A 16,762-nucleotide genomic window follows, 5' to 3' on the forward strand; every position below is an offset into this window, starting at 1 on the left:
GCCGTTTCCAACATCTCCATGGGATAAAGAATAAGCTGGAACTTGGTTAGATAACTTAATGAGAAGACCCCATCTCCAATATTCTAAATTATATTTAAACGAGGCTGCTTTGGCCACCACAGGCTGTTGCCCCCCTCTGTTTCAAATAAACATGTACCTTAATAAAATTTGAAAGGATCCTCACGATTGGCATGGCACTTAGGTACTTTGTAGCAACGTACCTCTACCTGGAACAACTTTTAGAATTCCTCTCATTCCAAATGTTCAATTACCCTACTGAACACCTCTGTGTCTGCTTCAAGTATTTCTTTAGCAGGTGATCATTTATGATGATGGTGGTTTTTATACCATTTGTCAGAGCAGAAAGCATGTCTCAGTTCTTATCTTTTGGATACTTACAGCAACCCTATGAAAGAGGGTGACTTACTTACACATAGCATAATAAGCTATGTGTCTGGACAAATATCTGAATCTCACTCACCTTTCACACATTCAAATGCAACCCTCTGTCTCTGCTTACACTGATGCTACATTATATAATGTAACAGAATACTGTGATGGACTCTTAATAAGTTGTAGGTACAACTTGTAAGAGCTACAGTAGCCCTTCAACAAGGGCATCATGAGAGTGGTTGGTATGTAGGGCTCTAGAAGATTAAACATGAATAGTACCCTTTCTGCTTTGTCAGGATTAGCCTTTTGCTCAGGAGTCACTAAGCTCCATGTACTCATTCTGCAAAGTAAATCTGATGTGTACAAGTGGAACTGAGCATTGCACTTAACAGGACACTGGGATCTTCGGTGTCAACAAACAGATACCCACAATGCTTTCGCATTAACCTGATATGATATATCAGATATTCTCCAATACATTGTGAGATAATATTGTAAGGTGATTATCATAACAGATTTAAAACTAACATGCGAGTTTAATACATCTAGTTTAATGCATATAGCACTGTCCTTAATTTCTACACAGAATTTCCCTCTGTAAATTGCAACTGCAGTTTCCGAGACTGCATGTCTGCAAGTCCACAACAGGCTTTGACCATATGTGTTTGCGGCATATGCTTCATAACATTCAATTCCTCAGGATAATCTTCAACTCTCCAAATATGTTGGTTGACTAATCTCAGATCCTAGCTGCATATAGTTCCAGAGAAAGGATATAACTGGGCATTAATTAAAATGCATTAAAAATGTTGGTTAATAACAGCCAGCATCCTGAATCGAGAATGGGTCATACTCTTAAAGAAAAACAGCTGCATTTAACATCTATGAACAACTACAGTCTTTTTGAGGAAAACATAATAGACTAATCATACAAATTGTACTACTGAGAATGAACCATTTAATCTGAATATATTCCCACTTTCATTTTCAAAAATCTAATATAGGCTAGAATCCTATGTAAACTTGGGAGTAAGTCTAATTGAACTCAGTGGAGCTTACTTCTGAGAAGACATGGACAGACCTTCACAGTTAATTTTACCAACATTAATAATTAGATTGGAGCATGAAGTGTTTGGGGAGTGGAAACCTATATCCAAAGTGTCATGCATCAACAGTAAACAGAAAATGACAACGTTACAAAAAAAAATTGGCCATATTTCAGTTGCTGGGGGAGGGGGGGGACAAAATCTTGCTCCTTTAATTTTCACATAGGAATTCTTAAGCATATTCTTATACAACCTTCATGCAGTGTGCAGTCTAGCTGGGCCTCTAAAATAAACCTTGTGTACTTAATTTTCAAAGCGACACCTGCTATTCAAAATTATCCTTTTAAAAAGAAAAAAAGCATTAGGTTCATAAATAAAAGCATTTGACACAGACCTTAGGCATACCAATTTGTAAAGGCAAACAAGCAAGCAAGCAAGCAATCAGCAAACAGTTATACTCTCTGGACTGCTATGTGCTATATGATTCCCTTTATTCCCCAGCCTGGATGACAGTCCTTTGCCGCAGAGAAAATACAAAAGGGTAGAAGGCAGCTTAACTGACCTGTGTGCTGCCTCCGATGCTTGGTGAGGGCATGACGTGTCCCGCCAGCAAAGCCACAAAGGTCACATAGGAAAGACTTCTCGCCTGTTGCAACAATAAACAGATGAGGGACTGCGGAGGTCACAGATCATTAAAACATATCTATCAAGGCTTTCAGGGTTACTAATTCCTCCAATCAAATGTTTCCATGTAAATATGTCAAATGGGAATGAAATTACCACTGCGGTTTATTGACTGTGATAAAATCTGAAAAGCACCACTGAACATAATTACATACTTGTCAGACCCATAAAAATTAGCTTTATTATCAATGGAATGGTTTTGTACAACTTCATTTCTGTTAGATGTCTTCCAGATGGGGCTGCTTTATGCACTTGAACAGTTTTTATGCATATCCTGATTTTTTACAATTCCCATACATCTGGCCTTTCTGTGCTGAGGAAAGACTGCCTAGAAAAGTTAATATACAGTATATATATGGTTCTGCTTAAATAAAAATATATTGGATTTACCCACAAAATAAAGATGTTGAGCAAATTTTAACTGACTTGATCACAGTGCTCCTCAAGAATCTCCCAGTAAATTATGGAAATTAAATTATTTTCCAGAAAAGAACATAGGCAACAATTTAAAAAGCTCTGTTATTCTGTACCAATAGGAACTCAATGCTGTTTATGTTTCTAAAACTTTCATAATGAAGAAAAACAAGTCTGGGAATTACTTCAGAAATTGAAGTAGTACTTGCATTGTTCATATTTAACGACATGTCTTTATTCTAAGCCTCTGAACCCATTAAAATATAGATTTGGCAGGGTTGGTAATTGTTAAAAGTGTATAAATGTACACTTATAAAGTATTTTTATTCCAGATAAAAATTTGCCTTCTGCAGTTTATAAATGCAGTATATCATTTCACAATAGCATTTTTAGTCAGTAAAGCCCAGGCATGTGAAGCAGATTCATCCCACAAGACCAACCAAGAAGGGTATTACAGAATAATAATACTAACCTTGGAGAGAGCCAGAGAAATCATAACACAGCTTTAACACACAAATGAGTCATTTGGCTCATTTGGAGAAAAAACTGTACCCTCCCACCCTGGTACAAATGGAAGGGAATTAAAGAATCTGGGAAACTATTTCAAATAAATGGCAACATCCCTTTTATACTTCCAGCTCACAAGGAAGTGGAATTACAATATATGTAACTCCATATAAGTTTAGAGACCTGTTTTCCCATCACTATTAGTTTTACATTTGTCTTCCTGTTCCTTATGAGTGTCTGCCTTCTGTGAAACAGCTTTAATTTTCTGACTCTCTACCAGCAACCTTCATTAGTCGATGTAAACCTTGAAGAGGTATGGAATAACGCAGCCAGGATTAGACTTAGACACCCTGGCAGCTAAGAAATAGTATTATGCTGCCACCACAACATTAACCTTCCTGTCCCCAGGCCTGGCAAACGCTACCCTCTCACTCTACCTAGCTCTAATCATTGAATTGCTGGCAACAGCCTGCCTTGGGAGACACTGGGAGAATGTGTATTTGGGGGTGAAGTTAAAGTGTTGCAGAGTTACAGTGCCTGCTGTGGCTGTAGACACTAATAAGGAGGAGGCATCTTTGTTGCAGCTAGGAGAGATGAAAGTATCTGGTTGTGCTGATGCAGGTGTACCATCAGTTGGGCAAAACTGACACATATCACATAGATCAGGGCTGCAGAAACTTTGACCTTCCATATGTTATTAGATTCCAATTCCCACCAGCCTGAGTCAGCATGGCCAATGGTTAGGAATAATTAAGTGCTTTAGTCCAGTAACATCTGTAGATTCTAAAGTTCTCCAGCCCCGTCTAACTAGCCTAAACTGTTGTTATGCTAAAAAACAAACACAAGATTGACAATGCAGTGAACTTGAAGAGGCAAGCTATACATCTATGTGAAACTATCTGGCAATGGAAAGGTTCCAAACAGTTCAAATGAATATTCAGTAACATATACCCCCACATTATATGATTTGTCTGAGAAAAGGACACCTTATAAGTGATTTTGTATGGCTCAGTAAAACTTGCGTGTTATGGAGCAACATAACAACACAGTCATTAGCAATAGAAAAATAAGTATTCTTGCCATAAATCTAGAAGCAACTCATAGCAACCAGGTATTTAGGGCAATTTTCCTTGTCAATACACACTGGCCTTAATCCAAACACTCTTGTGCCATATCACATTCAGGGAGATGCTATCAGCTATCATGTACTGTATGGCATTTTACCTTTCAGGGGAGACCTGAATGTCATTAAAGCCTGCAGGTTTTTATGCTTATGAAGGACACAAACAGCACTTTATATCATGCTGTCAAATACATATGAACTACTTGGTACCAACTATGCAAAAACACTACATGCTTACTATGTAAAATTGGACTTATTATAGTACCCACTGAATTCTTTATATACCACCAAATCCTGTATTCCCACAGTAGTCAGTGGGAATTATCTTTATTGAATAATGGAGAATGACTTTTTAAAACTACATAAATCTGGTAAAACATATTGCCTTTATTTAGGACTGTCTTCTAGGCATACAAGAACAGAAGTAACTTTGGGGATGGGACATATTTTATTGTTGCAGTGAGTTTATCACATCCTATATCCTTCACACTTCAGTTTTGCATGTATTAGGTTTTTGTTTTGTTTGAGTGCAGACATGTAGATTGGCTGAACAATTATTAGGTGCAATCCCGCACATAGTTAGGTATGCTGGAAGACATGTAACTGTGAACATGATTTCGGTATTTCAGTCTTACATTAAACAATTTTACAATTCATTCTTCATCCAGAAGTTACAACCTTTAAACTTTGAGAAGGATCTAAGGGGCAATATATCACTTCAGGTACAGAGGGCTGATCTAACATGCCATGTTTATATGATAACAGGAATGTAATAGAAAATGGGTCTTTTCTTAACAACTTGAATTAGTTTCAAGTGTGCCATTTTGCATTCAAATGTAGAAAGACACGGAAACCAATCCTTTATTTTCTATTAGAAAACAGCCACTGTCCCCTATCTCTCATTATGGTGCAGACTACAAGACCTAACAACAAAAATCCATATTATTGATCTAACCAAGTCTCCACAATTATTCTTTAGAAGGAAACGCCGACGATAAATTACATCTGCACTGGCTTTTCATCTGCTGTTCGATATAAGTGATCTCTCAGGGCAGGCTGGAGACCTTAAATCGTCAACACCCTTGTCAAAGAAGCTAAGGAGGCCTGGGTTTCCTACAAACTGCCTTGGAAGAACTTTTAACCTATAATTTCTAGCAACAACTCATTTCATTTTCGCAAAACTGGGGGGAGGATCTTTTCAGGAATATTTTTTTTTTAATTTAATGGAACACTGTTTCATCTTTCTAAGAAATGCCTACAGAATTTTGATTTCCAGATTGTTTTTTTTACATTTTTACAAGAACAACTCTTATTTTTTGAACAAGACTTACATATACTATTTTGCCAAGGAGCTAAAAAGTAATCTCACTTTTCAGCAGTTTTAATTCACATCCCATAATGTTACAATCTATGCTACAGTTTAATATAATTCTTAAAGAACCAGGCTGCATGTGAAGAGTTTCTATAATAATGTTATTTGTAGTTAACAGCTGATTATTAAAAGCTTTCTAGTCCTTTACAGCAATCTTTTTGTTCTAATAAGCTTAACTTGCATCAACTTTTAACTCAAAAAGTACAGATATTAACACTGTTTTGCTCCAGCTGTAGAAAGCTTTTCACTGTGTGTTAAATAAAACTGGTATTTTATGCAGTGTGAATTTAAACTGTGGCCAATGCACCTTCAAAATTATTGCTGTTCCTCAGTACTGCTGGAAACTGCTTGGTATCAAATAGCAATACTTCAGTTAGGCTTGGTTCTCATGGATATTTGTAGCCATTTCCTCCTTCCTGTAAATTTTCCTCAACTTGCTTTCTTGCTCATTTATTTAATCAGTAAGTCAAATAATATATTTATCCTGCCTTTCCGCCACAGGCCAAAAGTTATCCTATGAATAAATGAATTATATGAACCAATAGTACGGGGATATGCTTTCCAGCAATTTCTGCCATTACTATAGCTCCAAAAACTACACTTGTTTATATGGTGCCCTCTTTCTAAGATCTGACACACATCTATGCCTAAGCATGATTCCACTGAGAAAAATCAGTAGGAAACATGATTTTTTGAGTCAACATAGTCGGGTGATGTGAAACTTTACTTTTCACTTCCAGAAGCTTGAATCTGTTTCATTTTTTTCATATTGCCTTCAGTAAATTTGAAATATTGATTAATTCCAACCACATTATCAGTTATGATATTGTGATCGCATTAAAAACATAAGCAGGAAGCTTCCTTCATTAAGGAAAGAACATGAAAGCAAATTTGAAGAAAGTTAAAAATGAGCACAAAACACTTCCTGGAGCAGCAATAAACTGTGGGTTGTTGCTATTTTTCACCTAGCTCATTTTCACATTAAATGATAAATTTAGAAGTTCTCATACGATAAAAAGCAACAGGTGGATCTCTGAAGCCACACACAACCATGGTCTTTTTGTTTGCTTAACTACATTTTGTGCGCAAGCTCACAATTGTTCTATGTGGCTTATAATAAATATAATAAATAAAAACAATTTAAATGTTAGCATCACAGGTGATGCCAACATCTATCAGCACAGAACAGAAAACTGATGTTGCAAACAGAAGGATTTGTTTCAGAGCCTTTCTGAAATGTGGCCATTTTACTTGCTAGCCACAAAATGTCATGCAACAAGCCCTCTACCATCACCCCTTCATTTCAGGTTAAGAAAAGCATGAGCCAAACCTGTGTGAGTCCTATAGTGGTCTTTCATGGCCGATACTGTGAGGAAGGAATAATGGCATGTAGGCCATGAGCACTTGTATGGCTTTTCTCCTGTGTGGAGTTTCATATGATTGTTCAATGCCCACTTCTCTGTAAAACTTCTGTCACATAAGGGACATGTAAATTTCCTGTGTAAAAAAAAAAGGGGGGGGAGAAAAAGAAAACCAGGTGTTAACTTTATACACACACACGCAAACCCCAAAACTGACAAAAGAAGCATGTTTTTTAACTCTAAGTGTGGTAAACGCAGAGACTTTCATGAAGAGAATTGCAGACCTGGTCTGTCATGTCTGTATAACCAGGCATTGATTTTTCTGTCGAGACCTGGCACTTCAGCCATTTATTCTCTGCTTTGCGGTTGGGCCCAACGGGTTTGAAAAATTCTGTTACAGTCCAGTCACCCCTGAGGCAAATGTGAGAATAGATTTCACCTGTACAGGCCTACACCACTTATCCAGGGCATGGGCTGTCAGAGCAAAGGCTAAATGAAAAGCTATCCATACTAAACTACTCAGACAATCACACCGCTCTGTGCCATGCTGCTGCTACTGCAGTGTGGAGGTGAAATACTACTTGTAATAACACTGTTACCGTTGTAAACAACAACAACAAAACCAGAAAACTAAAAAAAACCCACATGTGTTAAGAAGACAGGGGGTGGAGGGAACAAAAAAACCCCTATCTTCAGAAGATTTATCATTCATTGAAAATTTTTTTGCACTGCTTAACTTGAAGTACTTTTTATTTTTTTCCAGCATTTCCACGGTTAAATATGAAAAGCTTGCTAAAAACAGAAACGTTATATAGCTTAAATCAAGGGGGGGGGGCTTTTCCAACCTCACTCCCTCCTAGAAGGAAAAAAGGGACAGGTCAATGAATATGACATTAGGCTGCATTTTAGCTGTGCTAAATGGAAAAGAAAGCAACATGTTTCTATTCTACCAACCCCATGTGCACATCGCTGTAGCCTCCATCTAGGTAAGCAAGAGGCATTATCACGATTCAAGGGCACATGCCGGAAAGGCAAAAGCATGGAAGGAGGTCATGGAGCTGGTCAGTGGAGTGTGTGGCCTGGGATGGGGAGGCAGCTAAGCCACATACCCACCAGACATTTAAAGACTATGGCATCTTTTCCCTAAGGATGCTGAGAGCTGAGAGTTGTTAGGAGGCCGTACTCCCAGAGAGTGGTATAAGAATCAATCTCTCTTCACAGGAAACGCTGAACATTGTAGCTCTAGGTAACTCTACTGTGGCTCATTTAAAGAACCTACCACTCCTTCTTCTATTATTATTATTATTATTATTATTATTATTATTATTATTTCAACTCATACACCGCCTTATACCCGAAGGTCTCAGGGAAGTCCCCAAACAAAACCACAACATAGAAAATCAAACCAAAAACAATACCCCCCCCCCAAGCCACATTCTAAAAGGGTGTTGGATGTCAATAAGATCAACCAAAGGCCTGGTTAAAAAGGAATGTTTTTGCTTGGCACCTAAAGGTGTATAATGAAGGTGTATAATGAATTTCCTTGGAGAAGAACATTTAAACAGTTGCGGTTTCCTCCAACGAATTCTGGGGGCTACAGTTTGTGAAGGGTGCTGAGACTTGTTAGGAGGCTCCTATTCCTCTCAGAGAGCCACAATTTCCAGAGTTCCCTGTGAAGAGTTTGACTGTTAAAACCACTCTGCCAATGGTAGTTCTGTGAGGGGAGTAGAAGTGTCCTCAGCACTCTTCAAAGGCTACAGCTTTCAGAATTCTTCGGGGAAAGATATCATAGTCTTTAAATGCAGTGTGAATTTGGCCCTTGTGAGGATTCCAAGGGCCGGATTCCTGCATGGTCACATTTGGTCTCCAGGCCTGAGGTTCCTCATTCCCTCATCCTCATCCCAGCTTAAATGATTACAGTTTGCAATAGCAAAGAGGTGGATTTAAAAAACAAACAACTCTTCCCCAAAACATCAACAGTGCTGAATATTCCATCTACACAGAGGGAGTTTTCTTATGCTCAGGTCATGTTTGGAATAGTTACATTCCCAGTTGACACTGACCCCACTTCTCTGAAAAGTGAGGCTATGGATAAGAACAGCTGCAGCTTGAATTTGGCGCTTGAATTCAAGCTTAAAAGGAGGGATTGGCTGTTCACTCATAGAATCTTCCTCTGAAGCCACATCTTGAAAACTGAATCACCTAATATAATATTACTTATGCATAGAACAGAGCCTTTAATGTGGTGGCCCCTGTCCTCTTTATAAACCCCTCTGTGTCGAAATATGTCAGACCACTACAAAGATTATGTTTCCGGCATATGCTAAAAACCTTTCTTTTCACTCTGGTCTTCCCAGATTACTATTAGATCACACTAGTCTATTATTGGTATTAAAGGTAAAAGGTAAAGGTACCCCTGCCCGTATGGGCCAGTCGTGTCCGACTCTAGGGTTGTGCGCCCATCTCACTTAAGAGGCCGGGGGCCAGCGCTGTCCGGAGACACTTCTGGGTCACATGGTCAGCGTGATGAAGCTGCTCTGCCGAGCCACCACCAGCGCAGCACACGGAAACGCCGTTTACCTTCCCGCTATAAAGCGGTCCCTATTTATCTACTTGCACTAAGGGGTGCTTTTGAACTGCTAGGTGGGCAGGAACTGGGACCAAAAGACGGGAGCTCACCCCGCCGCGGGGATTCGAACTGCCGACCATACGATCGGCAAGTCCTAGGCACTGAGGTTTTACCCACAGCACCACCCGCGTCCCCATTATTGGTATTATTATTGGTATTAGGGAACGCCAATTTGGTGCAGTTATTAATAGTTCTGGAACAGGACCTGGGAGACCAGGTTTCAAAGCCCCAGTTAACCATAAAGCTCACTGGGTGACCTTGGGTCAACCACTGTCTTTTAGTATTACCTGCTGTAACATGGCAGTTCCTGACAACTTAGTTTTGGGGTTCATTTATAGAACTAGAAGGTTGGCAAGGCTAGAACATCATGCTGTAAAAATCACCCCCTTTCTTTAATTTTTTTCTTATTCTGCTTAGTGACATAAGCTTAGAATTCAAAAGGCTTAACTGTAAGGCTGCAATAAAGAAAGATCAGATAACATGTGTCTGGGAGATGCCCCTTGACCACAACCACACTACACTGTTCAAGAGGGTTTACTCCCTCCTACCATATACAGATGCCACCATGTTAGGGCATAGTATACATTGGAACAGGCAGAATCTTGAACTCTATTTCCATACTAAGGATCACATTTCTTCTGGGCAACTTTCCAGGGGCCACATCCCAGTGTTGGGTGGGGCCATAGGCTAAAGTGGGTGAAGCAGCAAACATAAATTTTAACTTTTACAGTAGACCAGTTTTACATACAGACATCGTTATCTATCCTCCATCCAAGCCAGTGGTGTAGGGCTGGTGTAACTGTGGAAGAGTTCTGAAGACCAGATAGAGAGGGGTATTCCCCACCCCTAATATAGGTACTGTAACAGAACATCAGTGCTACTTCTTAATGTCTTGTCTGAATCTAATCTAATATAGATCCAACAAGGAACAGAAACCTGAACCCAGTTGACACTCGGTAGAAAGCACAGGCTACCAAGGTTATGAACTCACAGGTTCAAATGAATAAAGACTGTCTGCAAAAAAAAGACAACTCCGGTTTTGTGGACTTCAATGATGCTATTAAGTGAAAGCACATAAAATCATCCTATTATGTTCATATAGTCAGAAGAACAAACCTGTACTTAGTTTGTAGGTTGTTGCTGTTTTACAAAAATATCTACAGAGGTTTGGTACAGCTCTCCAGTTTGCTTTGCTTTACAAGCATTAACAAACAATTCACATCATTTGCATAATGCAATCTGACTATATTTTTTCATATATATATATATATATATATAATGATTTACACTTACATTAAACAATTGCTAAATTTCCCAATAAAGCCATTTTCATACACAAGGAATGGAGAAAGATAAAAGGATCAAGAATGATGTGTGTATGTGTGTGTGCAGATGTGCTTGTGCGTGCACACATACTGAATTGAAAACAGACTTTCAAATTACTATATCACTTGATCATTGCTTGGTGGCACTAGAAAATGACAAATATAGCTAAATACTTCCAAATGCACCGTAAAAAAATATCATGTCCGTATATCTCTATGACAGGTCTTCATGCATTTCACATTTCAAAAGCATGGCAGGGATCTTATTTCTAAGATAAATTCCCCTATCTACTTATTTCCTTGTGTATTTATTGTGGATCTAACCTTCTACTACAAGAAATAAATAAGCAGGTTAAGTAGATGCTATCTTTTAACAAATAGTTTCTCTAGACTGTATTACAACTTTATGAATGAGAAAATAAATCCCTCATTTTTAAATCTTCCAAGATGCACATTTAACAGCATTGCACCTATTGAACCCCAATGCATACTCTATTATTCACATACAATAAAAATGTTCAAGTAAGGTTGAGCGACTGTCTTAAAAATGACAAAAACAGCAAATACAGACTAAATAGTGAAATATCACTGTGCTGAAGTAAATCTGAATACTAGACAAGTCTAATCTAATAATCAGAAGGAATCAAAATGGAACTGCAGTCAGATATAATTTCTTTCTTATTTTTTGTATTCTGCTCTCCTTTCAAATATCTCAGAGCAACTTTTCTTTATTTTTTGTGAGGTAGACTAAGCTCGGCTGATTAGCCCACCAAGGGTCATCTTAGCTAACAGAACAATACATACCCCTGATCCACTGTGTTAGAATGGGTTTGGACAGAGCAGATTTGTTCCTCCAACCAGCCCTGCCTGACCAACTTTGCCATGAGTAGGGATGCTCCACTGACCATAGAGCAAGTGGGTAGGAGCTACTATCAGTGGTATTCCTTGCTTTTGGCATCCAAAGGAAACACTCAAATTGGGGTGCTTTGTTGGGGGTGTGGGTCTAGGTCATAACAGGGTTCACCGGATCCTGAGCAAGTCCTGCTGCTGTAACGTGATAGCAATGGGCCTAATTTGGGTTTCTTTGCTGGGCCAAAACAGAAATGGTGAAGGGAATTTTTCATGCCCACCACCTTTCACCTTGGCCAGTGTGAGCAAGCAGGACAGTGGCTGGGCTGCTCCATCAAGCCTGTTGTGTGTTAGGAGTGCACTTCAAAGTGCAGATCTGAACCAGCATTTTCTATAACTATGTCCAACACACTCATCACTGTACAGTTGTCTTTTGCCAAGGAGTAGGGATCCCAATTCCAATGCAAGAGAACAATTCCTGAATTTGCATTAGAAACAGAATTGGGGTCTAATCTCGGTGCAGCAAGTAAAACATTAAAAATGTTTAATAATGATTGGGGGGGGGCTCAAGATACAGTAAACAAGCACATTTAGATCCTGAGCAGATGGAAATGTACCACCTTGCAGCTCCTATGCTTCTTCAGTATATCCTGGAACTGGATTCTCAGGTGTTATTATATAGCCATCTTTCAGGGCATGCCTACATTTAAATTCCTATCTGATTTTTAACCATTTTGAAATTCGGAGGATATGAAATTGAGAAGATGGAAGCTGACCACAAAATTATTATTTTTTAAAATATATGGGACTCAGGCCTATGGGCCAACTTGATACAACCAATAGCCATTACCTTGTAATTCTTACACTATGCATTAAGGTATAATGGAAAGTTCATAATTTATCATCTTCCATGGTCTTATAATAGCATGTCAATTTAACAACGTTAATCCTGCTACAGAGCTTTTTATAATATACAATCACTTAAAATAATGTCACATCCCACTATTTAATGCACATGGAGGTATGTTTCATTAACACACCTCTATGAATTTTTACTGGTACAAATATATAATGTAGAAAAAATGGAACATCTGTATATATAATATTAATGAGTCAAACCCCTTTGCACCAATAAAGCTTACAGTTTCATTTGAGTGCTGTTTTTACTTTACCTTATATATCGTGCAATCCCTCAAGAGTACAAGAACCTACCTAATAACACAGTCAACATTCATTGACTTGGTTAACTCCCCCACTCCCAGTTTTCATGAAAATATCAGTAAGATTTACAGCTGCTGGCAACTGTATGTCTTGATAATTGCAGCCATCTCATTCAATCCAGCTGTCCTTATCTTATTATTTTCATTTTTTGGCTATTTAATAAATTATTACTTGGCTCTTAGAAGTGTGTTGTGATATTCATTGTTATGCAAACTCAGAACAACACCCCCAAACCTGCGATGTTGGCATATCAGGAAGCTTTTAGTCAGCCGAATTCAGCCTGATTCAAGACCCAAATTCAACAACACGCCAAAACACACTTATCTGCATGAGGTCATTTAATACCAAGTTCACAACTGTCCAGGCATTTACATTAAAGAAATGTGTTCATAATATCTCAAGAATCAGCCCTGTGTTTCCCTTAACATTATTCAACAGAGGATCTTTGAGGTTCCTAAAACAAAAACAAAAAACCCTGTTTTCAGGATCTGAATGATCTGTAATGCATATAGATCTGAACGATCAAATAATTTAGCTTGGGGCTATGGTCATCTCAATACCACAGACTTTTCTCCAGAGAGACATAGACTGCTTCCAGTTCCCAATATTTACTTGATCTTTTCTATCAAAAGGATTTATTTATTTAGGAATTCAGTGGTCCAGTAGCTTTATTGCATCACTACTAGCTCACTACTAGTGAAACATCAAAGGCACAAGATTTCATCCATCTCATACCAAAAGGCAAACTTATTTGGTTTAATGGTAGTCAGTTTGATTAACTAACAAGCAAGTTAGAATTTACAGAGCAATTGAGTTTATTTCTCTTTATAAACTTTATAAATAGACTTCTCATAATCTTACTTCAACTTAAAAAAAGGAAGTACCTCTGTTTAGGTTTTATACAGAAACATGTTTAGTTACATGATAATGGCAATAGTTGGCTATAAACTAGAACCTAGAAAGTGGGAAGGTGCAGAATTAAAACAGTGTTTCCCAACCTTTTTTGGGCAAAGGCACACTTGTTTCATGAAAAAAATCTCGAGGCACACCACCATTACAGCCCCGTGACGTCAGCGCGCAGCGTCACGCCGGGAGGGACATGAATTGCTAGCAAATTACATAATCACCTCCTTGAGGGCTGGCTCATCTTCTCCGAAGGCAGAACCCCATTAATTAACAGGACAGACTCACACCATAGCCAAGACGAGGGGGGAAAACCTCAGTCATGCACAGTCATGCACATGTGGGGGCTAAATGAGGACGAAGACCGGGCAGAGAGCAGGGTTCAAATCACCCCACCTGGCCAGGACAATCCCTGGGTGCTCCCTTGGGCCACTCGCCTGACCCACCTCGCAGGGCTGTTGTTGTGAGGATAACACGGGGAGAACCACGCGCGCCCCCGGGAGCTCCTTGGAGAAAGCGGGCGATGAATGCAATGCACGAAATATATGAGAGGCGACCAGGTTTTGCAGGTGAGGGGCCCCCGCCAGCCTCCGCTTCCAACACCCGGCGCAACGACGCCGAAGTTTCCCCCCGGGCTCGGCTCGGGGAGCAGCGCTGCTCCCCCCCGGCTCCCCTTCGCCCTCCCGGCTCTCTCTGCCGCCCACTGGGGACCCGCCTCACCTGCCAAGTCCGGAGCGCCGGTGGAAGTTGCATGCATGCATGCAGGGCGCCGCGTTGCCATTGCATTGCACTGCACTCCATGCAACGCCTGCACGCATGCATTGCCTTGCACGCCCGCCAAGGGGTCTCCCCGCGGTCCGATGCGTCCCCTCCGGCGCGGATGCAGCATTGCAAAAATAACACCCCCCCGACGCAGCCCTACCTGGGGGGCAGCCTCCGCCGCTCCGCCTCCGCGGGGATCCCCGGGCTCCATCCTGCCGCCCGATCTCCGCGGGGGCGCAGGCAGGCTGCGCGGGGTCTGCGCGGAAGAGCCCCTGCCCACCCGGCCGCCGCCGCTGCGCTCATTCCATGGCCGGGAGAAGAGCGCTTCAAACAAAACGCCCGGCCCGCCAGGCCACGCTGGGAAACGTAGTTCGCGCACCCCGCGCGGACGCGGAGCCCAAGGGCGAGGGGACTACGGATCCTGGCAGCCCCCGCGCCGGGGACGGAGGAGGAGAGGCCGGGTGCAGGGATGGAGGGACGGGTGGGCGAGCGAGTGAGTGAGTGGCAGCCGCCAAGCCTTGGCCGAGAGCCAGGAAGGGCCTCCCCGGAGGAGGAGGATGAGGAAGGAGGCGCAAAGCGGGAGGGAGGGAGGGAACCCCAGGGGTCATCTTCTAGTGACTTAAAAAAAAAAATCTTTCGAATTTTTTAATTTTTCCCGCGGCACACCAGGGAACATCTCGCGGCACACTAGTGTGCCACGGAACAGTGGTTGGGAAACACTGAATTAAAAGCACACAACAAAAAAGAATGTGAAGATTTGATTTTAGTCCTATATTATAAGGTAAAGGTAAAGGGACCCCTGACCATTAGGTCCAGTCGTGGATGACTCTGGGGTTGCGGTGCTCATCTCGCTTTACTGGCCGAGAGAGCTAGCGTACAGCTTCCGGGTCATGTGGCCAGCATGACTAAGCTGCTTCTGGCGAATCAGAGCAGCGCACGGAAACGCCGTTTACCTTCCCGCCGGAGCGGTACCTATTTATCTACTTGCACTTTGATGTGCTTTCGAACTGCTAGGTTGGCAGGAGCAGGGACCGAGCAACGGGAGCTCACCCCATTGCGGGGATTCGAACCGCTGACCTTCTGATCGGCAAGCCCTAGGCTCTGTGGTTTAACCCACAGTGCCACCTGCATCCCTATATTATAAGGTATATTATCCTAAAACCCCTACTCCATTCTTCCACCCCACCAAGTCTCAACAACTGAAAGTGAATGTCAGAAGCCAGAGTCAAGGACAGGTCAGCAATAAAACACCCAGTGTGAGAGAAGCTAACTCTTTATTCAAAGGAACCAAAACAGGACTAGTGATCACAGCATCTCTTCCCAGTAGTTCTTCATTTCTCTGTGTGTTCTGGGAGACCAGGTTACAGCAGGAGGGGGAGACTCCCTTGCTTCTTCAGCAGCCTGCCTCCACACTGCACCCCCCCCCCGTTTCTGACTCTGATTCTGGACTGCCCTCTGCCACAGTCTCTTCTTGCTCACTAAACCCTGTTACCTCTTCAACACCCAACACCTCCTCCCCCTCCCCCTCCCCCTCTGCTCCATTTGACCACTCATCTTCAGCCCACCACCAATCCCCTGGCTCTGAGCCTTTTCCCCTGGGGGGTTTCCCAGGTGGTGCCTCCCACCACTCCTCTGCATCCAGCCAGTCCATGACAATGAACTACTTTCAAAACTAGTTGCTTCATGTTCGGCTGTCATGTTTCAAAATACCAGGTAAAACATGTGGAAGGCTGTACACACCCTGATTTCCCTCCTCTGACTTGCCATTCAGCTTGCCAGTTTCAGCTAATTCATTCTATAATTTTTTTTGGGGGGGGGGGAGGCAACTGTTTTTCAATATGCAAAACATCACTAAAATTACAAATGCCCAAAGAAATTACAGCACAGAGGAACTACTCTGGATCCATCATGTCATAGCTTAGCATTCAACACAGCCATACAGCTATAGCTTTCTTTGGGCATTACATGGGTAGAGCAAGGCCACACATTTAGCACTGCCTCTGAGATTCAACAAATTTCCTGGACCTTTATGTAAGGGGAAAAATACACCTCAACACCAACGAGCCTTTTGTATCCATGGAGGCTGCCTGCAAGATTGAGAATATTTATCTATTGCTGGACCATAATACAAGAAGAAGAAGAAGAGAAGAGTTTGGATTTGATATCCCGCCTT

General features: G+C 41.3%; 1 protein-coding gene across 1 annotated transcript in view; it reads right to left on the minus strand.

Annotated features, from left to right (window-relative positions):
* Nucleotides 1-16,762, minus strand: part of ZNF407 (zinc finger protein 407) — a 355,845-nt gene that overhangs the window by 131,370 nt on the left and 207,713 nt on the right. The window contains exons 5-6 of the mRNA XM_082235255.1: nucleotides 6,870-7,036; nucleotides 2,002-2,085 (exon numbers count right to left, since the gene is read on the minus strand). Of these exons, the coding sequence (XP_082091381.1) occupies nucleotides 2,002-2,085; nucleotides 6,870-7,036 (251 nt within the window). The remainder of the gene's footprint in view (nucleotides 1-2,001; nucleotides 2,086-6,869; nucleotides 7,037-16,762) is intronic.

The sequence above is a fragment of the Podarcis vaucheri genome, assembly GCF_965113315.1.
Source record: "Podarcis vaucheri genome assembly, chromosome: 8".
In the NCBI taxonomy this organism is placed as follows: domain Eukaryota; kingdom Metazoa; phylum Chordata; class Lepidosauria; order Squamata; family Lacertidae; genus Podarcis; species Podarcis vaucheri.